General features: G+C 44.6%; 1 protein-coding gene across 1 annotated transcript in view; it reads left to right on the top strand.

The window, feature by feature from the left end:
• The window catches only part of TBRG4 (transforming growth factor beta regulator 4), a 1,565,288-nt gene that overhangs the window by 1,002,746 nt on the left and 535,557 nt on the right, over positions 1–26,985 (top strand). Inside the window, exon 8 of the mRNA XM_044066066.1 lies at positions 3,801–3,951. Coding sequence (XP_043922001.1) covers positions 3,801–3,951 — 151 coding nt within the window. The remainder of the gene's footprint in view (positions 1–3,800; positions 3,952–26,985) is intronic.

A 26,985-nucleotide genomic window follows, 5' to 3' on the forward strand; every position in this document is an offset into this window, starting at 1 on the left:
TTCAATCTGATAGATCTACCTTTTCTAAAAACTACCTTGCGTTCCTTTCCTATGTATTCCAAAATTCCATCAAAACAAGAAAAAATCCTCACTTCTAAGTGCTCATTGGTATAGGTAGTAATGAATGCTCGAGAAAAGGTTTGATTGACCTCTGGTTGATTCATAGAGTTTACATCAGTTTCACTAACATAGATTCTCACAATTGGTCTATACACTAAACTCATCCTTTTCTCACAAACCTCCTTAAAAATATTGTTGACCATCGATACAGGGTAACCCTGAAACCTAAACATGCCTGCTAGTTTGTCTCCTTCAAAAAGTAAATACATCATCTTTAGATATCATACGAGCTAGCCTCACAAATTGTCCCTTGACAAGGCCTCTTTTCTGATGGTAGGGGTGACAGCTATAATAATGTAGGAGGCTGTTCGAGTAGGTGTACTTTCTTTAGCTGTTACTTATATATTTTCTGTTGGCCAACTCTTTGCTAATTTCAATATCCAAATAACTGATGGTGTTGGGAACTACTAGTAAAAGTAAATTTCAAAAAGGAGGTTTATTATTACAATACTCTAAAGTTGTTGGTCTCTCCAGTGGCACTCTCCATGCAATTAAAATGTCATCCAAAAAGTGGCAGTAAGTGGCCCAATGTTCAAAAAGCGACCCAAAAAGATACCTCTTCTCCCACTCTAACATGATGATGATCGAAAAAGTAAGGGCACACGCTGCTCCCATGGCAACTCCACATTTTTGATGAAAATATTGCCCTCTGAATTAAAGTATCTTCCTTCCTCCTCTTCCTCAGGGGAGGCTCCTTCAAAGCTAGCTAAGCTGTCAGGATCCCAGGTGTCAGATCTGAGAACCTTAGATCTAAGAGCTTCCAGAGTGGCTTCCAGAGAGTCGACTCCTGGATCCAAGGCCTCGAGTTCCATGTCTTTGGATCCGGGGGCCTTGCCCTCTACTCCCGGATCCAAGGCTTCCTGTTCGAAGCCTTCGGATCCTAGGAAAACTGCGCTTGCTACAGATCTGACCCTGTCTGATCAGAGGATTCGAGACCTCCTTCCTCGGATCCGAGACCCTTGCGGGATCCTATCACTGTGGAAGTTTTTCCTTCAGTCCCTTCAGGAGGGGATCAATTGTTTACCCCTCCACGCAGAACCCGTTCTCCAGACCACAGGAGAAGATCCTCTGGGTCCCAGCATGGGCCTCCGGCTAGGTCTTCCACTTCTTCCAGTTCCTCAAAGAGCATCCTCCCTGCAGACATGGACAGGATAATGCAGTGCTTTCTTAAATTGAGTTGGGGCTTTTGGCTTACCCAGTCCACAGGCTTAGGGAACCTCCCAGCTTACCTTCTCCTCGTCTGATCTTGCACGGATTGGACTCTGAGGCTGGTGCATTGTGTGGAGGCGATGGGGGTCTCTGGCACTCCCTTTATCCCTACCCCATCAAGATCCTTGGCCGGTTCTGTTTCCATTCTTGCAGGGCAGGCAGGGCCACTGGTCTGGATCGTCACCCCAGAGTCTGTGGGGGATGGTTCTGGTCTGGGTTTTTCAGACCATTCTCAGCCCCTTGGTGCTTCAGTGCTTGACAGCTCTGGACTGGCTCTGTCCAGAGGGTTGGTGGTTCTAGCGGGGTCTGCTCCCTCTTCTGTTGTGGTGTTAGCAGGGGAGGGGGATGGGGCCTCATCCAGTCCCTCTGCATTCCAGGCAGTGGAAAGATCCCTCTCTGCGACCAGAGCAGCCTCTCTCCAACTCACCGTACTCCTTCCCAACCACAGAATTTGAGCAGACCAAGTCATCCTGCCTCTGGTTAGCCCATCCTGTCTAGCCTCCAGGAGGGAGTCCCCCTCCATAGGGATCCCTTCCCTCTTCTGAATCTTCCCCTCAGCCTCCCACGGAAGAAGTACCTTGGAGGAGGACATGTAAGAGGAGACATCTGGACTCCCCTATGGAGTCCTTCATGGAGGACAAAGATGTCGAAGGGGACAGGTTCTCCAGGTCACCGCCCATTGACGTCTTCTTTGGTGACATACTGGAGATCCTTAAAGCCAAGGGTGGTTGGTCTGCCCAGCCCCCATCCTTTGATGAAACCGTGTTCCTGGAGGCTTTCTGTAAGGACCCATCTTACCTCTGTGTCCTCCCTTGCTGACCCTTTAATCAGTCTCATCACCAGCAGGACCTGGAAGGAACCCGATACAGTGGAGCCAGTACCCAAAAGAGCTGATAAGTTTTTAAGCCCACCTTCAGGCAAAGCCTTCTGGTCCAAGGCAGTTCCTGTTGATGCGATTGTGGTGGTTGCTGCCACCAAGAAAGAGCTGGCAGAGCAGAGTTTCTGTCCACCCTCGCAGTTGTGAATTGAGAGCATTGGACAGATTAGGAAGGCAGGTGTTCACATTGGCTTCTTTCAGCATAAGAGCTTTGAACTAACTCATTTCACCTATCTCCAGAGGGACTTGATAAAGGAGTTTTCAACTTCCCTCACAGAGAGCATGCCTGAGGAGGACCAAGTCTATCTCTCCCAAGCTGGACACTCTTACATAAATAGCTAACTCGTCCATGAGGTTAATATCCAACCTGCAGAGGGTTCCTCATGGGTGGCAGGTACAGTCATTGCTATCAGGCACCATGCCTGGCTCCATTTATACGGGTTTGCTGAGGCCTTCAAAGCGTCATTCACTAACGTCCCTTTCGATGGTTCCACACTTTTTTTCATGAAATATAATTTTGGTATTTCAAGATAGACCCGTTTTGTTCAGTGTTGTGCATTTGCTAATGCCGAGAGCAGCTTACTTTGAATTATTTTTTGTTCTTAAATTTCATATACTTTTTACAATGTCTTAAATGTGTCATATTTATGGAGCTTTTGAATTTGCCCCTGTCCTTTAAGCATCTCCCAAAGTATGTAGTGCCCTTCTTGCTAAGTTCAAGATTTTGTTGACCAGCTTTTTCAGCATCACTGTTTAGACCTCATTTAATTGTATCCACAAAACCCATTATCTGGCTGTCCATATAAATTGGGATTAACTGTGCTATCCTTTCTATATTTAATCTTTAAATATGTGGTTATGGAGGCTTAGGTCCAGAATTCCTCCCTTTGTCTTTTTCAACTGTTCAGACTTTTGAGGGATGGATTTCCTCTGCAAAACATAAAAAAGTGAGTCTGTCCTTTATGTATTGCAATAATCTAATGCAAGTTCAGGTCTTTGATGCCACCGATATTTATTTCTGTAAATGTGGTACTGTTTGTTTTATTTTTGTGCATGTGATACTGCAAGCTTTATATGTGTACCTTATAAAAACCTGATGTCAGCACAGGTTGTATATTTTCACATGCACACCCACTGTTTTTGCCATTTTTTCCACTTCTGCTTAAGTTTTCATCTGGAGCTTTCTGTCTGCCTGCTTACATTCAGCAGCCATATTATTCCTCATGAGGTTGCAGATGTCAGAAATAGTCCATCCTGCGTGCAACCTGCTGGGCTTTACAGCTTCTATTTCTGTTCTGTGATAGATTGCCTTTCTTCTGGCTGTTATGAATTATCATTTCCAGTCTATATATTATTACAAACACAATTAAAATAGTGAACAAGGATTTTAGTGCATGAGTAGTGGAATACTTTCAGTAAATATTGTCAGCCTTCATATTGGCTATAGTCACATACAGTGGACCTTCAAGTGTCCCTACTTTTTTACTGCACTAATAAAAGTAGTAGGCATGAATGTAAATTTAATTAGATAACTCAATTATGGTACCATCTTAACACTTTTCCCTTTTTTGTTGTCTGTGTTTTATTTTCTAAGGTACTGGAGAAGCTTGAATGTGTCCTGGCTGATTTTGACAGATTTCTCTTGATAGACCTAGTATGGTCTCTTTGTATATTGCAGCAGGTCAAGACATCCCACCTACAGAAGGTGCTGGAGCCTGTCATGTACAGTGCTTTTGTAGGTAAATAAAACTGCAGTGAAAAATTGGTATGTTCACATATAACTACCTAAGAGTCTGTGCTGTGAGTATGCTTTAAATTTAACAAATAAAAAGGAAGAAAACTTACTATTTTAAATTTACCTGTTCTGTCATTAAAACAGCACTGTTAAAACCCAGCAGTTTTCAATGTTTGTATTACAGAAGCAGCCACACAACACATACTGTCTCAAAAGTTATGTAATGACATTTTTCCAGCTCTGATTGTAATTGTTTTAAAATGTCTATCCCAAGGTCATTTTGCCACACAGTGATTGATGACTACAGAAAGTAGCCTGTACTAGGCCGATGAGTCTAAATGAGAAATGCAACTTTATCTTAGATGACCATCATCCTTTATGTACAAAATGTCTGTTTTGTTTGTAGCTTAAGTTTGGACGTAGCTGGCTTTACCATCTACAGAAATAGCCTGCATGTCTGTGCCTTTACTGAGTTTGATACTTGAAGTGTCAACCAATGGTGGAAAAAGGTTTTGTTTCGCCAAGTAATTTCAACAGTGGAGACATTAGTGAATCTTCCTTATCAGTGATGGATTGGCTTTTTAGAAGACAGGGAGCTGAAAAAGGTTTTCGGAACACCTCTCCCAATGAAATGTGCAGTTCCACCTCACACAGTTCTAGGCAGGTGACCTTTTTACAGTGACGTTTCTTGGGAAAAGGGCCAAACTACATGCCTTACTTGGTTGATTGTTAACCGCAGAAGATATACAAGATGACAGTAATATGACATTGTGCCAGGGAAGTATGATAAACAACACCAAGCCATTGTAGATTGTCACTAGGCAGTTGATTTAGGTGGATCATTTAATTCCTGACCAAAGCCATACTCGCTACATTATCCTTTACTCTAAGAGTTTGAGGGGCAGCCCTGAGGTGTATTTGTAATTTTCATCCTTTCTTCTAGGTCGTGGTTGAAGAGGTTTAGGGAGATGCATTGTAGGGATCTAATCCAGAGAAGGGGAATTCTTTGGGCTAGGTATCTGTCCAGCCAGTAGGTTCTGTTTATAATGTGGTGTTAAGTTTAGATGTTCTTCATGTTTCACTGTTACAGTCATCACACTTGGGTTATCTGCCTGCAGGTAGCCCTCGGTCAGCCCGAATACCAGAGTCTTGGGATTTCTGCATTGGATGCTGTCTTCTCTTCCATGATGTCAGGTTGTCAGGGATATAAAACTTGCAGCCGACACCATTACATCAGCTTTTCTTGCCACGTGGGAAGCAGAAGCAGTTCGCAAGTGCTGGTCGTCCGCTACCTGAAATTTTCGTTTTTCGAGTTTCAAACTGAAAGTCTTCTAAAGCTAATTACCCCGTTGGGGATCCTTTTTTCTTGCTCTAACCGATGTCAGAAAAAGTTAACAATTGTCTTACCTGTGGAAAGCAAATACCTCACAGAGATTTTTATTCTTACTGCGTCATCTGTTTAGGCCCAGACCATGACGTTTCTCGCTGTAGGTTTTGTGCTTTAATGCCCAAACTATTTGTCAGGCTATCTTTGTCACTAAATTCTTTCGCTCTCATTCTCCATTTTCAGAAATGGCTTCCATAAGCCATCCGACTGCCGATCTTCCGAAAAAACGTAAGGATAAAGACAAAGACCATAGGTCCAAAACTGCCGACGATGCTTCCGCTAAACTAGTCGCCAGTTCACCAGTACTCATTGAGGCGCTTTCGCAGCCCCTGATACCCACTTCTACAGATTCACAGGCCTCTGCTGAGACCCATTCGGAGTCCAGTATGCCACGAGATGCTTCTTCGACTATGGAACCTGCGGGTGTCTTTACCTTGGATGGGTCTGCAGCTGCTGTGCAGGCACCGGCTTCTGAGGGTGTATTCCAGCCTTCCAATGTTAGCATTAAACAGACAGCTTTGTTTTTGACTAAAAATACCGAGTTTCTTAGACCCAGAGTTTGCACTATGCCTAGAAAACCGATGACCAAAGCGCATGCTCAAGCTCCCTTGCCACAGAAACAAATGCTTAGAATGGCTGAAGACCTTATAACTTTAATTAGGGGAAGCCAGCCTTCCCCGCTAAAAGACCAAGAATTGATTTTCCTTCTGATTCTTCAGACCATGAGTCTGATAACTCTGATCCTTCTGATTACCAGGACATACCCTTATCTACCTATGTGGATTCAGATGCAGAGGATTCCATACCCTCTGCCTCCCCTCCAGAGGACTTTTCTTTTGGTGAATCTTTGCATAGTTTGAGAGCATTTTCACTGGGAATGCCAGGACTACCCACAGGCCAAAAAGAGACTCAGAGAATTTTTAGACTTGCCACAGCACAGGCCTCTAGCTAAACCCCCTGTCGTGGACATTGTAGATGATATCTTCTTGGAATCCAGTCTTACTCCTGATACTGTACCTCCAGCTCCTAGAAAGCCTGACAGGTATTACAGAGTACCTGACTCTCTCAAATTTTTCTTTAAGAATCCCACTGCGGATCCAGAGACTATTTCACAGGCACCTAAAGGCATTAAGGCTACTACAGCCCCTTCGGATAGTGATTCTAGAGCTTTAGACAGATGGGGTAAGAAAGTATATACCTCTACAACTCTTGCCATCAGGGCTTTGAATTGCCAGTTTCTCATGTTGAAGTAGCAGCAGCATATTATGGAACTAATTAAACAAAAAATGTTGTTGCTTCCAGATTGTACAGAAAATAAAGATTTACAACAGTTAATGCATTCTGCAAACCAAGTTAGTAAACATACTTCGCAGTGTGGTTTTTATGCCTTAGAAGCATCTTGCAGGGCTGCTGTCCCTGTGTCTGTACTGATAATGCATGCTTGGCTAAAGGAGCATATCTTTCCAGACCATGTCAAAGCAAAATTACTAGATGCTCCATTAAACCAGGAAAGGTTGTTTGGCACAAAAGCAGAAGTTGTTCTTAAAAAGATGGAGGAAAAAGCTAAATATATGCAAACTGTTAACGATTTCTTACAGGTGCAGCCACCTAGATTCAGTAGTCATTGGCCTTCTACAAATTGGTCCTTTCCAGTCCCTCCCAGGCACTCTCAATCCAAACCCAGGGGCAACAGGCCACCAAGACTACAGTCTCAGTGTATGCAGAGATCTAAACAGTGGAGTGCTCCCTCCTCTAAAACAGGGAGTGGTAAGCCACCCCCTTATGGAAAAAGTTTGCAATGACTTGTCTATCTTCCTTCCCAGCAAAGCCCAAGTACTTGCACCCCTTGGAGGAAAACTCGCCCTGCATGCACAAAATGGAAGTCCGTTACCCAGGACCGATGGGTCCTTAACATTGTATCCCAGGGATACAGATTCTACTTTCACTCACTGCCAACCCCAAGCGGGTTGCCAGACCTTCCTCCAAACCAGTGGGCAGAGGCTCAAAAGCAAGTACTTTCTCTTGTCAGTATCAGGGCTATTCAACCTGTGCCAGTAGAGCAAAGGGGACAGGGTTTCTACTCCAGACTATTCCTGGTGCCCTGAAAAGAAGGCTCTTGGCGCCCTATCCTAGATCTGTCAATTCTCAACACCTTCCTGATGGTTCCAAAATTCAAAATGTTAACTCTGCAACAGCTTCTTCCTATGCTAGCCAAGGACGCCTGGCTAGTCACCCTAGACTTAAAAGAAGCTTATCTGCACATCCCTATAAGGGAATCTTGCAGGAAATATCTACGTTTCAGGGCAGGCTCTATGCACTATCAGATGTTCATCATGTTTCACTGTTGCAGTCCTAACAAATGGGTTATCTGGCTCCCGGTAGCCCTCAGTTGGCCAGAATACCAAAGGTAAGTAAAAGTGACGGTTGCCATCGGTTGTAAAGGCCATCAGGGCATCCGATACAAAAGGAGGCAGCTGACATCACTTCCTCAGTCTTCCTTGCTGCGGAGCCTGAAGCAGAAGCTTTTCATGCACTAGTGCCGGTCAGCAGTTTACTTTTGTTGGTTTCCGACTACAAGAGTTGAAGTCTACTACAGCTAAATACCCTGTTGGTGGTCCTCTTTTCTTGCTTAACAAATGTCAGAAAAAGTTAATAACTGCCTTACCTGTGGAAAGCAGATTCCCCATAGAGATTTTCATTCCTATTGCATTATTTGTTTAGGCCTTGACCACGATGTTCCCGTGTGTGATCTCTGTGCCTCCTTTAATCCGCATACTGTCTGTCGTCGGGCTAAGATTTTGGCTAGGCATTTTGGAGTTTGGCCAAAGTTCATTGGTATGGCGTCCGCCTATCTTCAGGCTTCGGATGTTCCGAAGAAACGTAAGGATAAGGACTGCGACAGGCTTCAGAATGCTAAGTCCTCAGATGAGGTTAATTGGTAGTCAGTCAGGCGGTAGCCAGTGAGATGCCTTTGCAGTGTCTGCAGTCTGCTGATGTACAACCACAGGCCTTGATTGAGTCCGAGTCCCTTAGGCCTTCAGCCTCCAATTTGCCTTCCGACCTGGCGAAGGTTGCCTCTTGTGCTGGAGCCGGAGACACTAAGCTGACTCCGGTGTCCAAGGCCTCCGTTTTGCTTTCTGACAGCAAACTTCTTCCTTTACCCTCTGCTGCAACTTTGGCGGTTGCCAGGCCTCCCGAATCCTTCAGGCTTGCAGGTAAATCTTCCATTCGTAAGCCTGTGAAAAGGCAGGATCCAGCTTCTTCTGGTTCCCCTCAATCCCAAATGGTTAAAATAGCTAATGATTTGTTGACTCTTATTAGGGGTTCTCAGCCGCCTCCTAAAAGGAGTAGGGATATTTCCCCTGAGGCTTTGTCCTGCTCAGGTTCTGATTCTTCCAGCATTTCTGCTGATGAAGAGGAATTTTCTCAGGCTTTTTCTCCCTTTGAGGATTCAGATGCAGAAGAGTCCATCCCTTCGGCCTCTCCTTCAGAGGATTTCTCTTTTGGTGATACTTTAAATACCCTCAGAGAACATTTTAAATGGGAAAATCGGGATTATCCTCAATCCAAGAAACAGATTAGGGAGTTTCTGGATTTACCTCAGCATAGGCCTCTTGCTATTCCTCCTGTGGTGGAAGTTGTTGATGTTTTTTCTGGAAAATTCCTTGTTTCCAAATTTGGTTCCTCCTGCTCCCAGGAAACCTGACAGGTACTACAGAGTCCCTGATTCTCATTTGTTTATTTTCCAGGAATCCGTGGACTCATCCAGAGGTTATTTCTCAGGGCCCCAAAGGAGTTAAGGCCACTGTTACCAGGAATCCTGTTCCCTCTGACAGGGAGTCTAGGAACCTAGATAGGTGGGGCAAGAAGGTTTATACCTCTGCCACCCTAGCCATTAGGCCTACCAATTGTCTTTTTCATACGCTGAAGTACCAGCAGCACACCTTGGAGGCTATTAAGTCTAGGATAGCAAGAGTACCTCTTCTGACAGAGAGTAAAGACATGCAGAATTTACTGAATTCAGCCAGTGTGGTCAATAAGCATTCTTTGCATTGTGGTTTTGACATCTTTGAGGCCTTCTGCAAGGCTATGGGCTACTGGATCTGTTATTAGAAGGCACGCTTGGCTCAGAGAACAGCCTCTTCCAGAACCTGTCAAGACTAAGTTTTAGGTTGTACCTTTGCATAAAGATGGTCTTTTTGGCAACAAAGCAGAGGAGGTACTGAAGAATATGGAGGATAAGGCCAGTTCCATGCAAACTGTTAAGGATTTTCTGCAAGTTCAACCCCCTCACTTTAGCAGGAATTACCCTTCCAAGAGTTGTCCCTTTCCTGATACCAGCAGACAGAACCGTTCCAGGACTAGAGGTTACAAATCTAGGGGGCAGGGGGCTACCTCTCAAAGGTCTAGGCATTGACAGGCTTCCACTTCTAAAGGGGGAAGCTCCAAGCCTGCATTTCATTCAGAACACTCTCAATGACTTTTTACAACTTCTGCCTGTTCTTGCTTGCCGGGACAGTCCTTTAGGGGGAAGGGTGGCCCTTTTTGGAGATGTCTGGGCCATTATCACAGACGACAAATGGCTGCTCAGAACAGTGTCCCTAGGGCACAAGTTTTCTTTCCGCACTTTTCCAGCTCCCAAGGGATTCCCGGACGTTCCTCCAAACCAAAGGGCAGAAGTGGAAAAACAAGTTTTGTCTCCGTCTCATCTGGGAACAGTAGAATGAGTCTCTGCTCAGCAGGTAGGCCAGGGCTTTTATTTCAGGCTTTTCCTAGTTCCAAAAAAAGAAGGCACCTGGCATCCTATCCTGGATCTTTCCATATTGAACTCTTTTCTTATAATTCCATAGTTCAAAATGCTCACTCTACATCAGTTGCTACCATTTCTAGAAAAGGATTCCTGGCTGGTAACCTTGGATCTCAGAGGCTAATCTGCACATTCCTATCAGGGAAAGTTGCAGGCAGTACCTTAGTTTCAGAGTGGGTGAGCAACATTACCAATTCTCTGCGCTGCCATTTGGCTTATTTACTGCTTCCAGAGTCTTCACAACGTGCCTGGCCCCAGTCATTGCTTTTTGCAGGCAGAAGAAATTTCAGATTTACCCATACTTGGACGACTGTCTGATTCAAGCAAGTTCTGAGGAACAGCTTTTAAAGGATCTGGAATTCGTAAAGATTCTTCTCTCTTCCCTGGGTTGCACTTTCAATGTGGAAAAATCAAAAATGGTACCATCCAAGGAGATAACATTCCAGGGAGCGAGTCAGAACACAGCCACCCAGATGATGTATCTCACCCAGGGGAAGCAGACAACTCTTTCAGTTTACTTCAAGGACTTGGCAAGCCTGTCCCAGCTCCCTGCAAGGAAGTACTTGCAATCTCTGGGATTCATGGCATCTTGTATTCTCATGACTCCATATGCAAGACTGCATATGAGGAAATTGCAATGGTACCTCAAGAACATTTGGTGTCAACACTGAGGACCTGGATGTGATGATTCCTCTGCTTCCATCTCTGCAGACAGAGTTTCTATGGTGGGCAACAGCCTGTCTACAGAACAAAGGCATGCCTTTTCAGACACCTCTTGCCGTTCAAGGTCTGACTACAGACGTGTCGGACTACACCTGGGGAGCACACCTGGATGGCAGATGCATACAGGGACATTGGAATGCCCAACAGATGCACCTGCACATAAATTTAAAAGAGTTGATTGCAGTTCAGCAGGCCTTACTGGCTTTCAAGCATCTTATTTCTCCAGGGACCCTGCTTGTCAGAACAGACAACACTACGGTCATGTGGTACATCAGCAAGGGGGGAGGGACTCGCTCTTACCCCCTGTGCAGCCAAAGCATGAATCTCTGGTCCATGGCAGCATCGCTGGACCTGCATCTTCTAGCTCAGTTTCTTCCAGGAAGGCTCAGTGTTTTGGCAAATTAGTTGAGCAGACAAAGCCTAGATCCTCATGAGTGGCAGCTGAACAGAGCAGCCTTTTACAGCATCATTCAACATTGGGGCACTCCTCAGGTGGATCTCTTCTCATCCCCAGACAACAATCTGCTACCTCTCTTTTGCACCAGACAGCAGCACAGCAGAGCCTGGAAAGTGGATGCTCTGTCCTTCCCTTGGACATTGCTATCAGTGTACGCCTTCCCTCCTCTTCGTCTTCCAGAGTATTAGTGAATATCAGGGACGAACATCCAGGGACTATTCTCATAGCTCTGGACTGGCCCAGACAGCATTGGTATCCGCTGCTTCGCAATCTCTCCCATCTTCCTCCTTGGCATCTCCCTCTTTAGCCAGATCTTTTGGTTCAGGAAAGGGGAAACATTCTACATCCTCATCTTCAGTCTCTTCATTTGGCAGCATGGCTCATTGTATGGCTCCTTCCCTTTTTTCCTTCCTTTCCCAACAGGTGGTTGACGTGCTGAGGGAGGCCAGGAGGCCTAATACTAGAAAATCGTATGCTGGCAAATGGGAAAGGTTCTCTCAATGGATGCAGACTAGAGGGGAGTCTGCTTCTCAACCTACCTTTCCTCTGATCCTGGAATACCTGGCTGATTTGCTTCAGGGTGGTCTTTCTTTTTCCTCTATCAAGATCTATGCTTCAGCCATCTCTGCTCATTGTTCTCTTGAACAGCCCATTTTCTTTCATCCCATGATGAAAATGTTTCTCGGAGGTGCTTGCAGTCTAAAACCTCCCAGAAAACCACCTACTCCAGCCTGGGATCTTAATTTTGTTCTGGAGAAATTCACTCTTCCTCCTTTTGAACCAGCTGTCTCTACAGATTTAAAGTTTCTCTCTTGGACAGCCGTCTTTCTCTTGGCTATAATTTCAGCAAGGAGGGTTTCAGAGCTGCAAGCTTTGATGGCCGTGGAACCTTTTCTTATTTTGCATGCAGACAGTCTCTCTGAGGACTAATCCCTCCTTTATGCCTAAGGTGGTTTCCAGCCTGACTCTTAATCAGTCCATACACCTTCCTAACTTCTTTCCTGATCCTCGCAGTAGAGGGGAAAGGATCCTACATTCTCTTGATGTGCACAGACCGCTCAGATTTTACCTGGACAGGACTAGGATCTTCGGAAATCAGCTTAGTTATTGGTCAGTTTTGCCCCTGGAGCCCAGGGCAAGGCTATTTCTAAGCAGACCATTTCTAAATGGATTGCACATTGCATTACTTTATTCCTTTCATGGCAAAGCTCCACCTCAAGGGGTTAGGACCCACTCTACTAGAGCAGTTTCCACTTCTGCAGCCTTTCTAACGGGTGGCCCTACTAAAGACATTTTGGAGGCTGCCACATGGTCTTCTGTTCACACTTTCACAAAGCATTATAATTTGCCTCTGTTTTCCAAAGCCAGGACAGGTTTGCCACTGCGGTGTTGCAGGGCATTATCTCCATCCCTTGATGCTGTTGGTTCCTCCCTCCTTTTTTCTCTGGGCTTTGGTAATCCACCCATTTGTTAGGACTGTAATAGTGAAACGCGATGAACATAGTACAGTTGTGTACACTTACCATAAATGTAGATGTTTGAGGTTATTCACTGTTGCAGTCCTGGTTTCCCTCCCTCCTTCCCCCTTTTTTTGGTCCTCCCCTATTCTCTTTTCCTGAGGTACAGGCTTAATTTGATTTTTGTCAAATTGTTTTTTGATTTCAGCCTTATTTTCTGGGGGCTCCTGACTGTTATGGCAAGAAAGACTGAGGAAGTGACGTCGACTACCTCCTTTTATATTGGACGCCCTGACGTCCTTTACAACCAATGGCAACCGACGTCATTTTTACTTACCTTTGGTATTCTGGCAGACTGAGGGCTTACCAGGAGTCGGATAACCCATTTGCTAGGACTGCAACAGTGAATACACTCTAACATCTACATTTATGGTAAGTGTACACAACTGTGCTTTCTCTGCACGTCCCTTTGGCTCATCTACTGCGCCCAGGGTATTCACAAAGCGCCTGGCTCCAGCCATTGCATACTGCAGGCAGAGAAATATTCACATTTACCCCTACTTGGACGATTGCCTAATTCAGGTGGACAGTCAGGAATTGCTACTTCAGCACCTGGCATTTGTAGAGACACTTCTAACTTCATTGGGGTACACCATCAACGAAAAGAAATCACAACTGGTGCCCTACCAAAAGATTGTATTCCTGGGAGCAAGCTTGAACACATCTTCCCAGATGGCATTCCTCACTCCAGAAAAACAGGCTTATTTGAAAACTACTTCAAACTAATGGCCACCAAAACCCAGCTATCTGCAAGAAAAATACTGCAGGCCCTAGGGTTCATGGCCTCATGCATTCTACTAATTCCATATGCAAGACTGAATATGAGGAAACTTCAGTGGTACTTAAAAATTCCCTGGTGTCAACATTTTCAAGACCTGGAAACACTGATTCCTATCATTCCTTGTCTAAGGGCAGAGTTCATTTGGTGGGCAGAGGCATGCATCCACAACAAGGAACTTCCTTTCACTCAACCCCTCGCTGCCCAAACCCTAACAACAGACGCATCAGACTATGCATGGGGGGATCACATGGCAGGCAAATGCATTCAAGGCAAATGGAGCCCAGAACAAATTCTCCTGCATATCAATCAAAAAGAAATTTTAGCTGTACAGAATGCTGTGACAGCCTTCAAATACCTTATCCATCCAGGACTACTCCTGATAAAGGCAGACAACACCACAGTTATGTGGTACATAAATAAGCAGGGGGGAACTCATTCCTACCCTCTGCAGGTTAGCCATGGCCCTGTGGAAAACAGCCCTGAGCAACCAAGTGCACCTGCAAACTCAATTCCTGCCAGGCAAACAAAATTCACTGGCAGACAACTTAAGCAGAAATCTGCTGGACCCATACGAGTGGAAGCTGGAACCCAACTCATTCAATCTTCTAATCCACAGTTGGGGACTCCATAGGTGGATATCTTTGCCTCCCCCAAAACCATCAATTGAGCAAATTTTGCACCAGAAATCCTCATAGCCAAGCATGGAAAGTGGATGGCCCTATCCTTTACATGGGAAAACCTCTCAATTTATGTCATTCCCCCTCTGCCCCTCCTCTCAAAAGTACTACTCAAGATCCACCAGGACAGGCCAAGGACAAACCTTATTGCCCCAGACTGGCCACACCAGCACTGGTACCCACTCCTACGCAGGCTGACAGCAGTGCCACCCTGGCACCTACATCAGACCCCCTCTCTGCTGTCCCAGCAGGAGGGACAGATTTTGCATCCACAGCTGCAAACCCTGAGCCTTGCAGCGTGGCTTATCACTTGAATACACCACCAGCAACCCTCAGCAAACAGGTGCTGTATGTCATCCTTGAGGCAAGAAGGCCTAGTACTAGGAAATACTATTCAGAAAAGTGGAAAATATATTGTTCTTGGAGCCAGTCTCAAGGAAAGGACACAGCTGTGCCCACCTTACCTCAAATCCTAGATTTCCTAGCAGTGCTGCTCCACAAAGGACTATCCTTCTCATAAGTTAAATTTCATGCCTCTGCCATTTCAGCTCACTGGAATACTGAGCCGCCTCTGTTTTCTCACCCTCTCATCAAACAGTTCCTGAGAGGAGCTAACAATTTAAGGCCCCCCGAGGAGAGCTCCCACCCCTGCCTGGGACCTTAACTTTGTACTAGAGAAGCTCACGCTTCCCCCTTTTGAGCCTGCTGCTACTGCAGAGTAAAAATTCCTCTGTTGGAAAACGGCCTTACTTCTAGCCATCACTTCAGCAAGAAGAGTGTCTGAGTTACAGGCACTAATGGCTGTGGAACCCTTCATTATTTTCCATGCTACAGGGTTTTCCTCAGGACTAACCCGTCATTTATGCCCAAGGTGGTATCCAGTGTGGCTTTAATCCAATCCATCCATTTACCAACCTTTTTCCCTAATCCTCAAAATAAAGGGGAAATGATTCTACTTTCCTTGGACGTGCACAGACAGCTCAGGTTCTACCTTGACAGAACTAAACCTTTCAAAAAATTTGACCAGCTGCTAGTCAGCTTTCGCTACAGGGGCAGATGGCAAGGCCATTTCAAAGCAAACCATTTCCAAATGGATAGCACATTGCATCCATTTCTGCTACAGACACCATGGAAAACCTACCCCACAGGGGATCAGAACTCATTCCATTAGGGCTACCTCAACCTCCACAGCATTCCTCAGGGGAGTCCCTACCAGGGACATCCTGGAAGCTGCAACCTAGAGTTCTGTACACACCTTCATCAATCATTACCACTTACCTTTTTTTCCTGATCCAGAGCTGGATTTGCCACAGCAGTCTTGCAAGGCCTGCTAGCCAGCCCTAATACTTCTTGACTGCCACCACCCTTCCTCAGCTTTGGGAATCAACCCAAGTGTGATGACTGCAACAGTGAAACATGAAGAACATAGTACAGTTGTGTCCACTTACCATAAATGTAGATGTTCGAGTGTATTCACTGTTGCAGCCCTGGTTACCCTCCCTCCAGCCCCCTGACCTTTCTATTCTTTCCACCTATTCTTTTTTTGCCCATATGTTATGGCAATGCTATTTACTTTTTACTGGAGGTGTTCCACGCCATTTAATTGCTTCCTATTTTGGGGGCTCCTGACATCTGCGGCTAGAAAAAACTGATGTAATGGCGTCAGCTGCATGTTTTATACCCCTGACATGAAAGAGGCGACAGCATCCAATCCAGAAATCCCAAGACTCTGGTATTCGGGCTGACTGAGGGCTACCTGCAGGCAGATGACCCAAGTGTGATGACTGCAACAGTGAATGCACTCAAACATCTTCATTTATGGTAAGTGTACACAACTGTACATGTTTATCGTGTTACCCTGCTGCAGTCATCACACTTGGGTTATCCTGTCGTCAGGCAGTCCCGCAGTCGGCCGGATTTCCAAAGTCTTGGTCCAACGTCAGTTGCTGTCGCCGCATCCCTGACGTCAGAGCGCCAGGGGTAGATGTATTGCAACCGACGCCATTTTCTTCAGTCTTTCTTGCCGCGCAGTGCCCGAAGCAGAAGTAGTTCGCAAGTGCCGTTCGGCCGACTCCTGATATTTTCGAATTCAAATTTCAGACCGAAGTCTTCTATAAAGCTAAGTATCCCGTTGGGGAAACTTTTTTCTTGCCTCAGACCGATGTCAGAAAAAGTTAACAATTGTATTTCTCGTGGGAAGCAAATACCTCATAAGGATTTTCATTCTTATTGCATTCCTTGCCTAGGCCCTGATCACGACGTCACTTCTTGTCGTTTTTGTGCTAGATTTAATAAACGTACTATTAAAAGACGATTTGATTTTGCACGACACTTTTTTGGTAGAAAATTTAACTATAACATGCCGTCGGAGCTACCGATTACTGGCGTGCATAAAAAGCGCAGGGACAAGGACCGACAGCCCAGGCCTAAGCCCGATTCCGAGACCTCCGTTGATCCGGTCTCCGGTTCTCCGGTTATCAGCGAGGCTCTGACGCAGCCTCTGACTACCGCAGTTCTGGAACCTGAGACCGCTACAGATATTTTGTCAGAATGTACTAGGCCGACGCAGCCTTTTACTTCAGGCCCTTCCGACGATTTACCTTCCAAGGACATCAGCACTTCTGAAACGCCATCGGTTTCTGAAGGCGTTTTCAGACCGACTCTTAGTCAAAACATTTTCCAAGTTGAAGACTCCCAAGTCGAAAAAAGCTTCACTTCACTCTCCTGTTCAAGGCCCTATGCCTAAGAAACAGATGCTCAAAATGGCTGAAGATTTGATTTCTCTTATCAGGGGTTCGCAGCCTCCTCCTGACAAAAGGCCTAGACAAGAGGAAGATTCTGCTTCCTCTGAACAACTGTCTATTTCTTCGGATTCCTCTGAGGACCAAGACTATTCCTTCTCTTCTTATGAAGATTCTGATGCTGAGGAATCTATTCCCTCAGCTTCCCCTCCAGAAGATTACTCTCTTGGGGAAACTTTACACACTGAGGGAACATTTTCACTGGGAAGGTCAGGATTACTCTGATTCTAAGAAACGGCTGAGAGCGTTTCTTTTACTCCCCCAACACAGACCTCTAGCCATCCCTCCCGTTTTGGACATTGTGGATGATGTCTACTTAGAATCCAGTTTCAACCTTGACTCTCTACCTCCTGACCTGGCCAAGCCTGACAGATACTACAGAGTACCTGATTCCCACAAATTCCTTTACAAAAGCCCAGTAGCTGACCCAGAGACTATCTCCCAGGGTCCCAAGGGGGCCAAGGCTTCCATGGCTAAAAATCCAGTACCTTCTGAAAGGGATTCAAAAGCACTAGACAGATGGGGGAAAAAGGTTTACACCTCAGCCACTTTAGCTATGAGAGCATTAAACTGTCAATTTCATATGCTTAAGTATCAGCAATTTCTGATCTCTCAGTTAAAAGAAAAGATAACCACCTTACCTCAACAATCTGAAATGAAAGTAGTACAGGATTTGTTGCACGCCACCGAGCAGGTGAGCAAACATACCTTACAATGTAGGTTTGATTCTTTAGAGGCCTCCTGCAGAGCAGCTGTCACTGGATCAGTTATACGTAGGCATGCCTGGTTAAAAGAACAAAGTCTGCCTGATCATGTTAAAGCAAAACTATTAGATGCTCCCTTACAGCGGGATGTTCTTTTTGGTGTTAAAGCAGAGGAAGTTTTAAAGAAAATGGAAGATAAGGCGAAATCGATGCAGACAGTCAAAGATTTTCTACAAGTACAACCCCCTCGCTTCAGCAGAAACTGGCCAACAAAAAATTGGTCCTTTCCAGCCACTGACAGGCCACAGAGGGGTAAATACAGGTGCCCAAGGGGCAGAGGACAACCACAAGCTCAGTATAAGCCTCGCCAATGGGGCACTCCAATCCAGAAGGGAGGAGAAGACCGGTCTCAACCCACCAGATGGCAAACTCAGTGACTTGCACCTCAGCTGGCCAAACAAAGCTCTTTTGTCAGCCCCCTTGGGGGGGAAACTAGCACTATTTGCAGACAACTGGCACATGGTCACAAAGGACAAATGGGTCCTAGACATAATTTTACGAGGATACAGATTCCACTTTCACACCTTGCCAATAAAAAGAGGAATGCCAAACCTGCCACAAAATCAAAGGGCAGAGGCTCAAAAACAAATTACAGCTCTCATGGCCATGAGAGCCATTCAAAGGGTACCAACTCAAGAGCAAGGCCAAGGATTTTACTCAAGACTCTTCCTAGTACCCAGGAAAGAAAATGCTTGGAGACCAATTCTGGACCTTTCAATTCTAAACACTTACAAGTTCCCAAATTCAAGATGCTAACACTACAGCAGCTCCTTCCCATGTTGGGCAAGGAAGCATGGCTGGTAACGTTGGACCTCAAGGAGGCATACCTGCATGTCCCTATCAGACAAAGTTGCAGAAGATACCTCCGTTTCATTGCAGGTTCAACCCATTATCAATTCTCTGCACTGCCCTTTGGCTTATCTACTGTGCCCAGAGTATTCACAAAATGCCTGGCACCAGTAATTGCATACTGCAGACAAAGAGGAATTCAAATATATCCATATCTGGACGACTGCCTCATCCAAGCAGAAAGAAAAGACATTCTCTTGCAACATCTGGCTTTTGTGAAGCATCTACTAAACTGTCTGGGGTACACAGTAAACAAAAAAGTCAAAACTAGTACCCTCACAAAAAATGACATTCCTGGGTGCCAGCTTGGACACAACGGCCCAGAAGGCTTGTCTTACACCAGACAAGCAATTACAACTGACTCAATATTTCAAGACAATGGCAACAAAGACCCAATTAACTGCAAGAAAAATTCTGCAGGCTTTGGGCTTCATGGCATCTTGCATTCTGATAATACCATTTGCAAAACTGCATATGAGGAAATTACAGTGGTGCCTAAAAAGCGTATGGTCTCAACACAGCCACAGCTTGGACACAGTGATATCTCTCATTCCCTGCCTTCAACAGGAATATCTATGGTGGGCACAGGCATGTCACCTCAACAAGGGTCAGCCTTTCATCTTGCCCCCACCCAGGCAAACTATCACAACAGATGCTTCAGACTATGTCTGGGGGGACACACATGGCAGGGCAATGCATTCAAGGCCTATGGACTGCAGAACAAAGAAAACTGCACATAAACCAAAAAGAGATGCTAGCTGTACAGAAAGCTCTGACAGCCTTCAAGGATCTACTACAGCCAGGACAACTTGCAATAAAGACGGACAACACCACAGTAATGTGGTACATAAACAAACAAGGGGGCACACATTCCTACCCTCTTTGCAGACAAGCAATAATCTTATGGAACACAGCTCTGGCCTACTAAGTCAAGTTACAGGCTCAATTCCTGCCAGGACAGAAAAACACATTGGCAGACGACCTAAGCAGAAACATCAAAGATCCCCACGAGTGGAAGCTAGACCCACAAATATTTACAATGATAACTCAAAGATGGGGTCTACCAAATATAGACCTGTTTGCCAGTCCTCAAAACTACCAGCTGACAAAATTTTGTACAAGGACATTCCACCATCAAGCTTGGAAAGTGGACGCTCTCTCCTTCAGTTGGTAAAACCTGACAGCATATGCCTTTCCTCCATTACCTCTTCTCACAAAGGTTCTTTTGCAGGTCAAAAAGGAGAAACCTCGACTGATTCTCATAGTCCCAGACTGGCTACGCCAGCACTGGTACCCGCTATTGAAGAATATGGCTCACAGCCCACCATGGATATTGCCTCAAATTCCTCATTTACTCACGCAGCAAGACAAGCAGATTCTACACAGCCAGATCAAAACCTTAAACCTGGCTGCATGGCAAATCAATTAAGCATCCCACCAGCCCCTCTTTCACAAGCAGTACTGGATGTTATTCTAGAGGCCAGGAGGCCAAGCACCAGGAAGGCTTACTCGGACAAATGAAAAAGGTTTTGTGCTTGGAACCAAGCTAAAGGCCAAGACACAACTCAGCCTCATATGCCTCACATTCTGCAGTATTTAGCTGAGATGTTGCATAAAGGACTTTCCTTCTCCTCTATTAAAATCCATGCTTCAGCTATTTCAGCTCACTACGACACTAATCCACCTTTATTTTCAAATCCTCTTCTAAGGCAGTTCCTCAGAGGGGCAAAAAACATTAGACCACCTAGAAGAGCCCCTACACCAACATGGGACCTCAACTTTGTTCTGGAAAAACTAACGCTATCTCCCTTTGAACCAGCTTTTTCTGCAGACCTTCAGTTCCTATCCTGGAAGACTGACCTGCTCCTGGCAATAACTCCTGCTAGGAGAGTTTCAGAATTACAGGCACTTATGGCAGTGGAACTTTTCCTCATTTTCCATCAAGACAGAGTTTCTCTACGAACTAATCCTTCCTTCATGCCTAAGGTGGTTTCCAGTGTAGCATTAAATCAAACCATCCACCTACCCACTTTCTTCCCCAATCCACGGAACAAAGGTGAGAGACTCCTGCATTCCTTGGACATTCACAGGCAACTTCGTTACTACTTGGATAAAACTAAGGCTTTCAGAAAAACTGACCAACTCTGTTTCCTATGCTACAGCCTCTCAAGGGAGGGCCATATCCAAGCAAACCATTTCTAAATGGATAGGCCATTGCATACGATTCTGCTATACCCATCATGGGAAACCAGTTCCTCCTACCATTAGATCCCACTCTACCAGGGCAACAGCTACCTCTACTGCCTTTCTCAGGGGGGTTCCTACCAAGGAAATTTTAGAAGCTGCAACTTGGAGTTCTGTACACACCTTCACCAAACACTATCACTTACCTCTTTATTCTAAGTCCAGGGCAGGCTTCGCCATTGCAGTTCTGCAGGGCCTCATTGCCTCCACTAACCCTCTATGATGCCTGCACCCTACCTTAGCTTTGGGACTCAACCCAAGTGTGATGACTGCAGCAGGGTAACACGATGAACATAGTACAGTTTTGTACCTACCATAAATGTAGATGTTCGAGTGTTCACCCTGCTGCAGTCCAGGTTACCCTCCCTCCAACCCCTCTGATCTACTGGCTAAATCTTTGCTATGCCTTTCTGATGTATTTGCTTATAGCTAAAGGGATTTTGTGTTTGTACAGTGTTCACACCTTTTGGTACTAATCTGGATCACCTTTTTGGGGGCACCTGACATCTGGGGCAAGAAAAACTGAAGAAAATGGCGTTGCTTGCAATATATGTACCCCTGGCGCTCCGTCAGGGATGCGGCGACAGCAACCGACGTCGGACCAAGATTTTAGAAATCCGTCCGACTGCGGGGACCGCCTGACGACAGGATAACCCAAGTATGATGACTGCAGCAGGGTGAACACTCAAACATCTACATTTATGGTAGGTACAAAACTGTACTTTTCTCTTTTACAGGTGCATGTGCAAGAGGTCCCCCAGGGCAGTGTCATCTGGGGCTGGGCAGATGTCATCCTATAGAAGTCTGCAGAAAACCGAAAATTGAGATAGGGCTTTAAGGCATTCAGCATAGGCAATGAGCTTAAGTACCTGATTTTCTTAGTGCAGAACTACTGGGGTCCTTCAGGTTGAGTTGCATCTTTGGTCAGAAATGTATCGAAGAGTGCATTACATTCAGTTGTGGGCTTAATAAGGGATATTTAGAAAGAGAGGTTAGATATGCCCTTGGTAATATTCTGGGGGTAATTAGAAGGTTTTTCTAACAGCCATAGAGCTATGCTGATTGAAGAACTTATTGTCTCTGAGAGTGCCCAGTCCCAAATAATTCTGTAAATTTTGAGGGAGGGTGTTGCCTGTGTGATGGGTACTGGGGGGTATTTTCCAAAGGACATAATGCTGACTTGTTTTTCACTTTACTCTTAGACTGTGATACCACATGTTTATGTCTGATAAGACCCTCTTGTAGTGTGTGGAAGTCCTTAAGAAAGTTGTTGATAACTTCCAGGTTTGCAGTCTGCAACATTTGTGAGCTGGAAACCCTTGTTTTGATTATTTAACATTGTCATGAGGTTGATTCTCTAGTAATACTGTATAGAGAACAGAGAGGGTGATTTGTAAGAAAACTGAGTTTGAATTCCTCTACCTCTTATTTGGAAATGCCTGAGCAGAAGCATTTCACTTAACTTAACTTTAAACACAGAAAAAAAGTGAATTTCTGGGTTCAGTGACCCTGGTGCCTCGGTATAAAAGAAGTAGAAAAATCAGTTGTATGTTTCCAGAAGGGAAGCACTGTAAAATCTGCATTGTCAAAGCAGGTTACCCCCCCCCCACACACACACACACATGCCAGATAAACTGTAATGTGTAGGAAAACTATGGTGATAAAGACCAAGTAACCACTGCACAAATGCCAGTTGCTGCATCACTTAAAAAAAGTAACTGATATCAGTAGGGTTGCATTGGATTATACCTTGATGCGTCTGTGTCAAGACTTTCTCTCTCATGGGAGAAAATAATGCAGTCCGGTACCTTCTTAAGAAGGTAGATAGCACATTAATGTATCCAGTAACATGCCTTGTCTGGACCAAGCCGTAGTATAATCTCATTTAAATATCCAGAGTATTTGGCCATTCTTGCAAAATGCATGTACCGACTAAGGGATGTGGCCATTGCCACCTTTACTTTAAAACACACAGTCCTCAAGGAAAGATGATTCTTATGGGCATACATATAATTATGTTAATGGCTTAAACTATTTGTGATAGGCCGCTATCCACTGCTAATTGCAGTTTTTTTATTTTAAGTGGTAATTATCATCATTTAAGGTTACATCAAGCACGACCCATAGATAGCTAATGCTCTAAGGTGAGCTACCTATTTGTGTGTGGTCATTATCACCTTTACTTTAAAACACACAGTCCTCAAGGAAAAATTATTCTTATGGGTATACATAATATATATGATATAAAAAATTCAATATAAGTATATCTCTAGGCTGGTCAAACAGGACAATGCACTTGAGCTTCTCCACGTTCAAATCACCATAGGCAAAATTGTCTCATATTCAAAGCCATAGAAAGAATTATCATGGAAACTATCATTAATGACATAGGAAACCTCCAAGCAGTTTTCATCAAGGTCATGCTTACTCAACCTGGTGGACTTCTTTGTGAACGTCACCAAAGCAATGGATGAGGGCAAAACGGTTCCCACTATCGACCTTGACCAGGCCAAGGCATTTGACATAATACCTTACTCTGGCATTGTTGATTAAAGTCAAGAAGTTAGGTCTTAACACTTTTGTTGCCTGGTGGATAGCCAGCTGGCTCATAGACAGGACCCAAGAAGTCAGAATTGGGTGTTCACCTCTACAAAGAGGCCAGGTACAAGTCGAGTCCCTCGGGATCAATCCTGGGACCACTCCTTTTTGGCATTTACTTTTCTGAAATCAAGGTCAGTGTCAAGGTAATATGACTGACAAAATTTGCTGATGACGATTGCAAATTAGGAGCAGTTATAGACTCCCCCACTGACGCTAATATTCTCCAGGAAGGGCTGACACAGACAAATAATTTGTGTCAGAACCATGGAATAAAACTAAATGCCAAGAAATGCATAATAGTGTCATTCAAGAAGTCATCCACCTAGGTAACGATTATATTGACAACACAACACTAAGGTTCGACCCAGTAGTTGGGGACTTGGGGATGCATGTAGACAATCTAGCCTTTGATTATCATTTGTCTACATTAGGGAGGAAATCATTCTGTGTTGTGCAGCTTTGACATCTAGATCCAGAAAGATCATTGTTCACTGTATTCAGCATTCATCAGACCTGTCCTAGAGTGCAGCGCCCCCTTTGATATTTACCTAACCAGACACATCCAACAATTGAAATGTACACAGATGTTCCTCACTAAAAGAATACAGGGTGTAAGTAACATGTCCTATGCAGACCACCTCAAAGCCTTGTCCCTGTATTCTGTCTCCTGTAGGCTGTTGAGGGGAGATCTGTGCCTGGCATGCAAGGCATTGTCAGCCCCCACCCTGATGGACTTGCTACATATCTGCAAAACAAACAGCACCAGAATTTCCCATTCTGAAGATTTCAACCTTGCCTGTGATATTAAATAAGACTTGCTGGAGAGGACTTGTATGTATCCCAGAGACTATCCCATCTCTGGAACAGGCTCCTCATCCATGTGAAGCAGAGTTCCTCCCTAACCCAGTTCAGGAGTAACTTGGACAGTTGGTTGGGAAACAGGAAATTCATCCCTGGTTTGGGGCCGTGTCTCTAATGGACATAGCCTGTAAATGGTTCATCTCCCAAGCCCCTGCTTACAATTATCAAGGGTACCAGAAGTTGTCAGAGATTTGGGATACATGACTAGGCTTAAAAAGGCCCCTGTGGTGAGCCTAGTACACACATTTGAACCTGTAAGCCTGCAAATTGTCTTCCCTAAGATAGGGTCTGTTTAATGACCCTAGTCTTCGTGGACATCTCTCAAAAGCCATACCTGACAAACCAGAACATTTCTGAAGGTGGTGGGATACATTCCAGTTTCTGTTGTGATGGTCCCACGCAAGGGTTTGCACTTGAGAAAGGTTTGCATGCAAGAAAGGTCCAGTGGTACCTCAGAAGTCTGTGGGACTTTTGTAGTACCTGTAGGAGTGGGTGTGTATGATCCCATCCATCAGGAAGTGGCTTTGTTGTGGGCCTTAAAAATAGCCAGAATATTTGGGACCGTCTTTTTACCTTACCAGATCCATTCCAGGAACTGACCACATATGTTTCAGACATTGATGAGCACACATGGACCATCTCAATTCAAGGCACATGGCTAAGGAACCTCTAGAAGAGGCACAGAAATATGAGAGAGGAGATGATGGTAATAACTTATGATCTTCATGCTGTTCAGTCAGTCTTATGACTATGGGTGCTTCTGAGACTTGGGTTGAAGGAGTAACGGACAGTACTACATACATTTGCAAACAAAAGGGCACATTATCTTACCCCCATTTCAGGCTGCTCAGAAAATGTGTCACTTGGCCATCAACTTAAGTATCTGCTTGCAAGCAGTGTACACTCCCTCTTTTAACCAGATACTGTTAGAAGACCATCTAAGTAAAAGCATAAGGACTCTGAGTTATGGCAGGTGGACATGGAAATATTCAGAGGTATCACAGAGAGATGTGGAACTCCAAAAATAGACTTGCCAGCACTCAGAAACAGTCATCATTGAGTCTTCTACATTCTACGCCCTTGCCAAAGGACTTGGAAAGCCATATTAGTCAAACCAAGTTTGGTTCTCTCTGCTCATGTACATGCCGCAAGAAGAATCTTTGCAACCAGCTGAACTCAGTAGGAGTGAGCTCTGTTACACCTCAACCTCAGATCCCTCAAGCTGAAGGCATGACAATGTCATGTTAGTACCCCCACTTCCAAGAGTCTGTACTCGAGTGGTTCCCAATTGGTGTGAGGGTAGTAGACATGCCAGTAGAACATCATGCTAAGGCATGTGGAAGATTCACTGTGTCTTCCTATCCCCTGGCCCACTCTGGTACAACAGCAGCAATTCAGATTTCTGTGCTAATGATATTCTTGAAATCTTCAATGCCTTTTGGATCAGGGTTTGGCCTTCTCCGTTAAGGTGCGTCTTTCAGCTGTCTCTGTATATATATCTATAGACTCTTCATTTTCCATGAATTGTTTCTTAAATGAACCTTGCACCTCATGTCTGTATGGGGGGTGGCATTGTTTTACCTGTAATTTTCTGAGTAAAAACCTGCTTTATCTCCTTTCCAGTCTTGCCAGTTCAACCACCTTAACCACCTTCAGGCACCTATCCTAGAAAAACCTGCATCATTTCAAGCAAGTGAATCTCAGAACTGCAAGCCTTGTGTATCGAACCTTGTGCAGTCTTTCAGAATGGCATGGCATTCGTAAGGACTAGTCTGTCCTTCATCCCTAATGTGGCTTCAGAACTAACCTTTAACCTTTCTATTCAACTTTCTCTATTTCACCTCGAGTCTTAGAACAAAAGAAAAAGGATTCTGTACATAGTGGATATTCACAGCCATCCTTGATGCATATTGTTTGACCCCCTCCAACTACTCTAATGATCTGTTTTGCTCCCCTTGTGTATCCCATCCATTCTCATGGGGGGAATAAAGCAAGCCAGGAGTGAGAGCAGTCATACACAGTGAGAGCTAAGTCCCCTGTCCAACTCACTGTGGACATATTATGACTTCTGCACTTGCTTCTTGCAATTTAATACAAATGAATGTGGGTTTGGAATTATGAAAATAATAAAGAGAAAATGAAACTGAAATGGAACAGTTATATAAAAAAAATAGATGATGTAAGATTTTGAATGACCAGTTTACAGTAGAAAAGGAAAAGCTAAATATTATAACATTAAAAAGAAAGTGGATGAGAAATGTTTTAACAATTCTAGAAGAAAAGCTAGGAAAATAGAAAGGGATGTATTAGAATACAAGGAGAAGAGAAGTTACCCTAAAACTAGGATAGGGGGTAGATATGGTGGCTATTATGGTGCATTTAACAATGGTGGATTTGAAAAGAATGGTAGATTTAGACAGGGTGATTTAGGTTCATAAAATCATGGTTTTAACATGAATGAATGCGAAGCCAGGGAGTACAATGACACTCATACTAGAGTTCATTTTAATAATAGTAGATCAATTGAAAATGAACAAGATTTAAGTGAAAGCGATTATGTTTATGACTTGAATGA

The sequence above is a fragment of the Protopterus annectens genome, chromosome 3.part0, assembly GCF_019279795.1.
Source record: "Protopterus annectens isolate FY-2018-M chromosome 3.part0, PAN1.0, whole genome shotgun sequence".
NCBI lineage: Eukaryota > Metazoa > Chordata > Ceratodontiformes > Protopteridae > Protopterus > Protopterus annectens.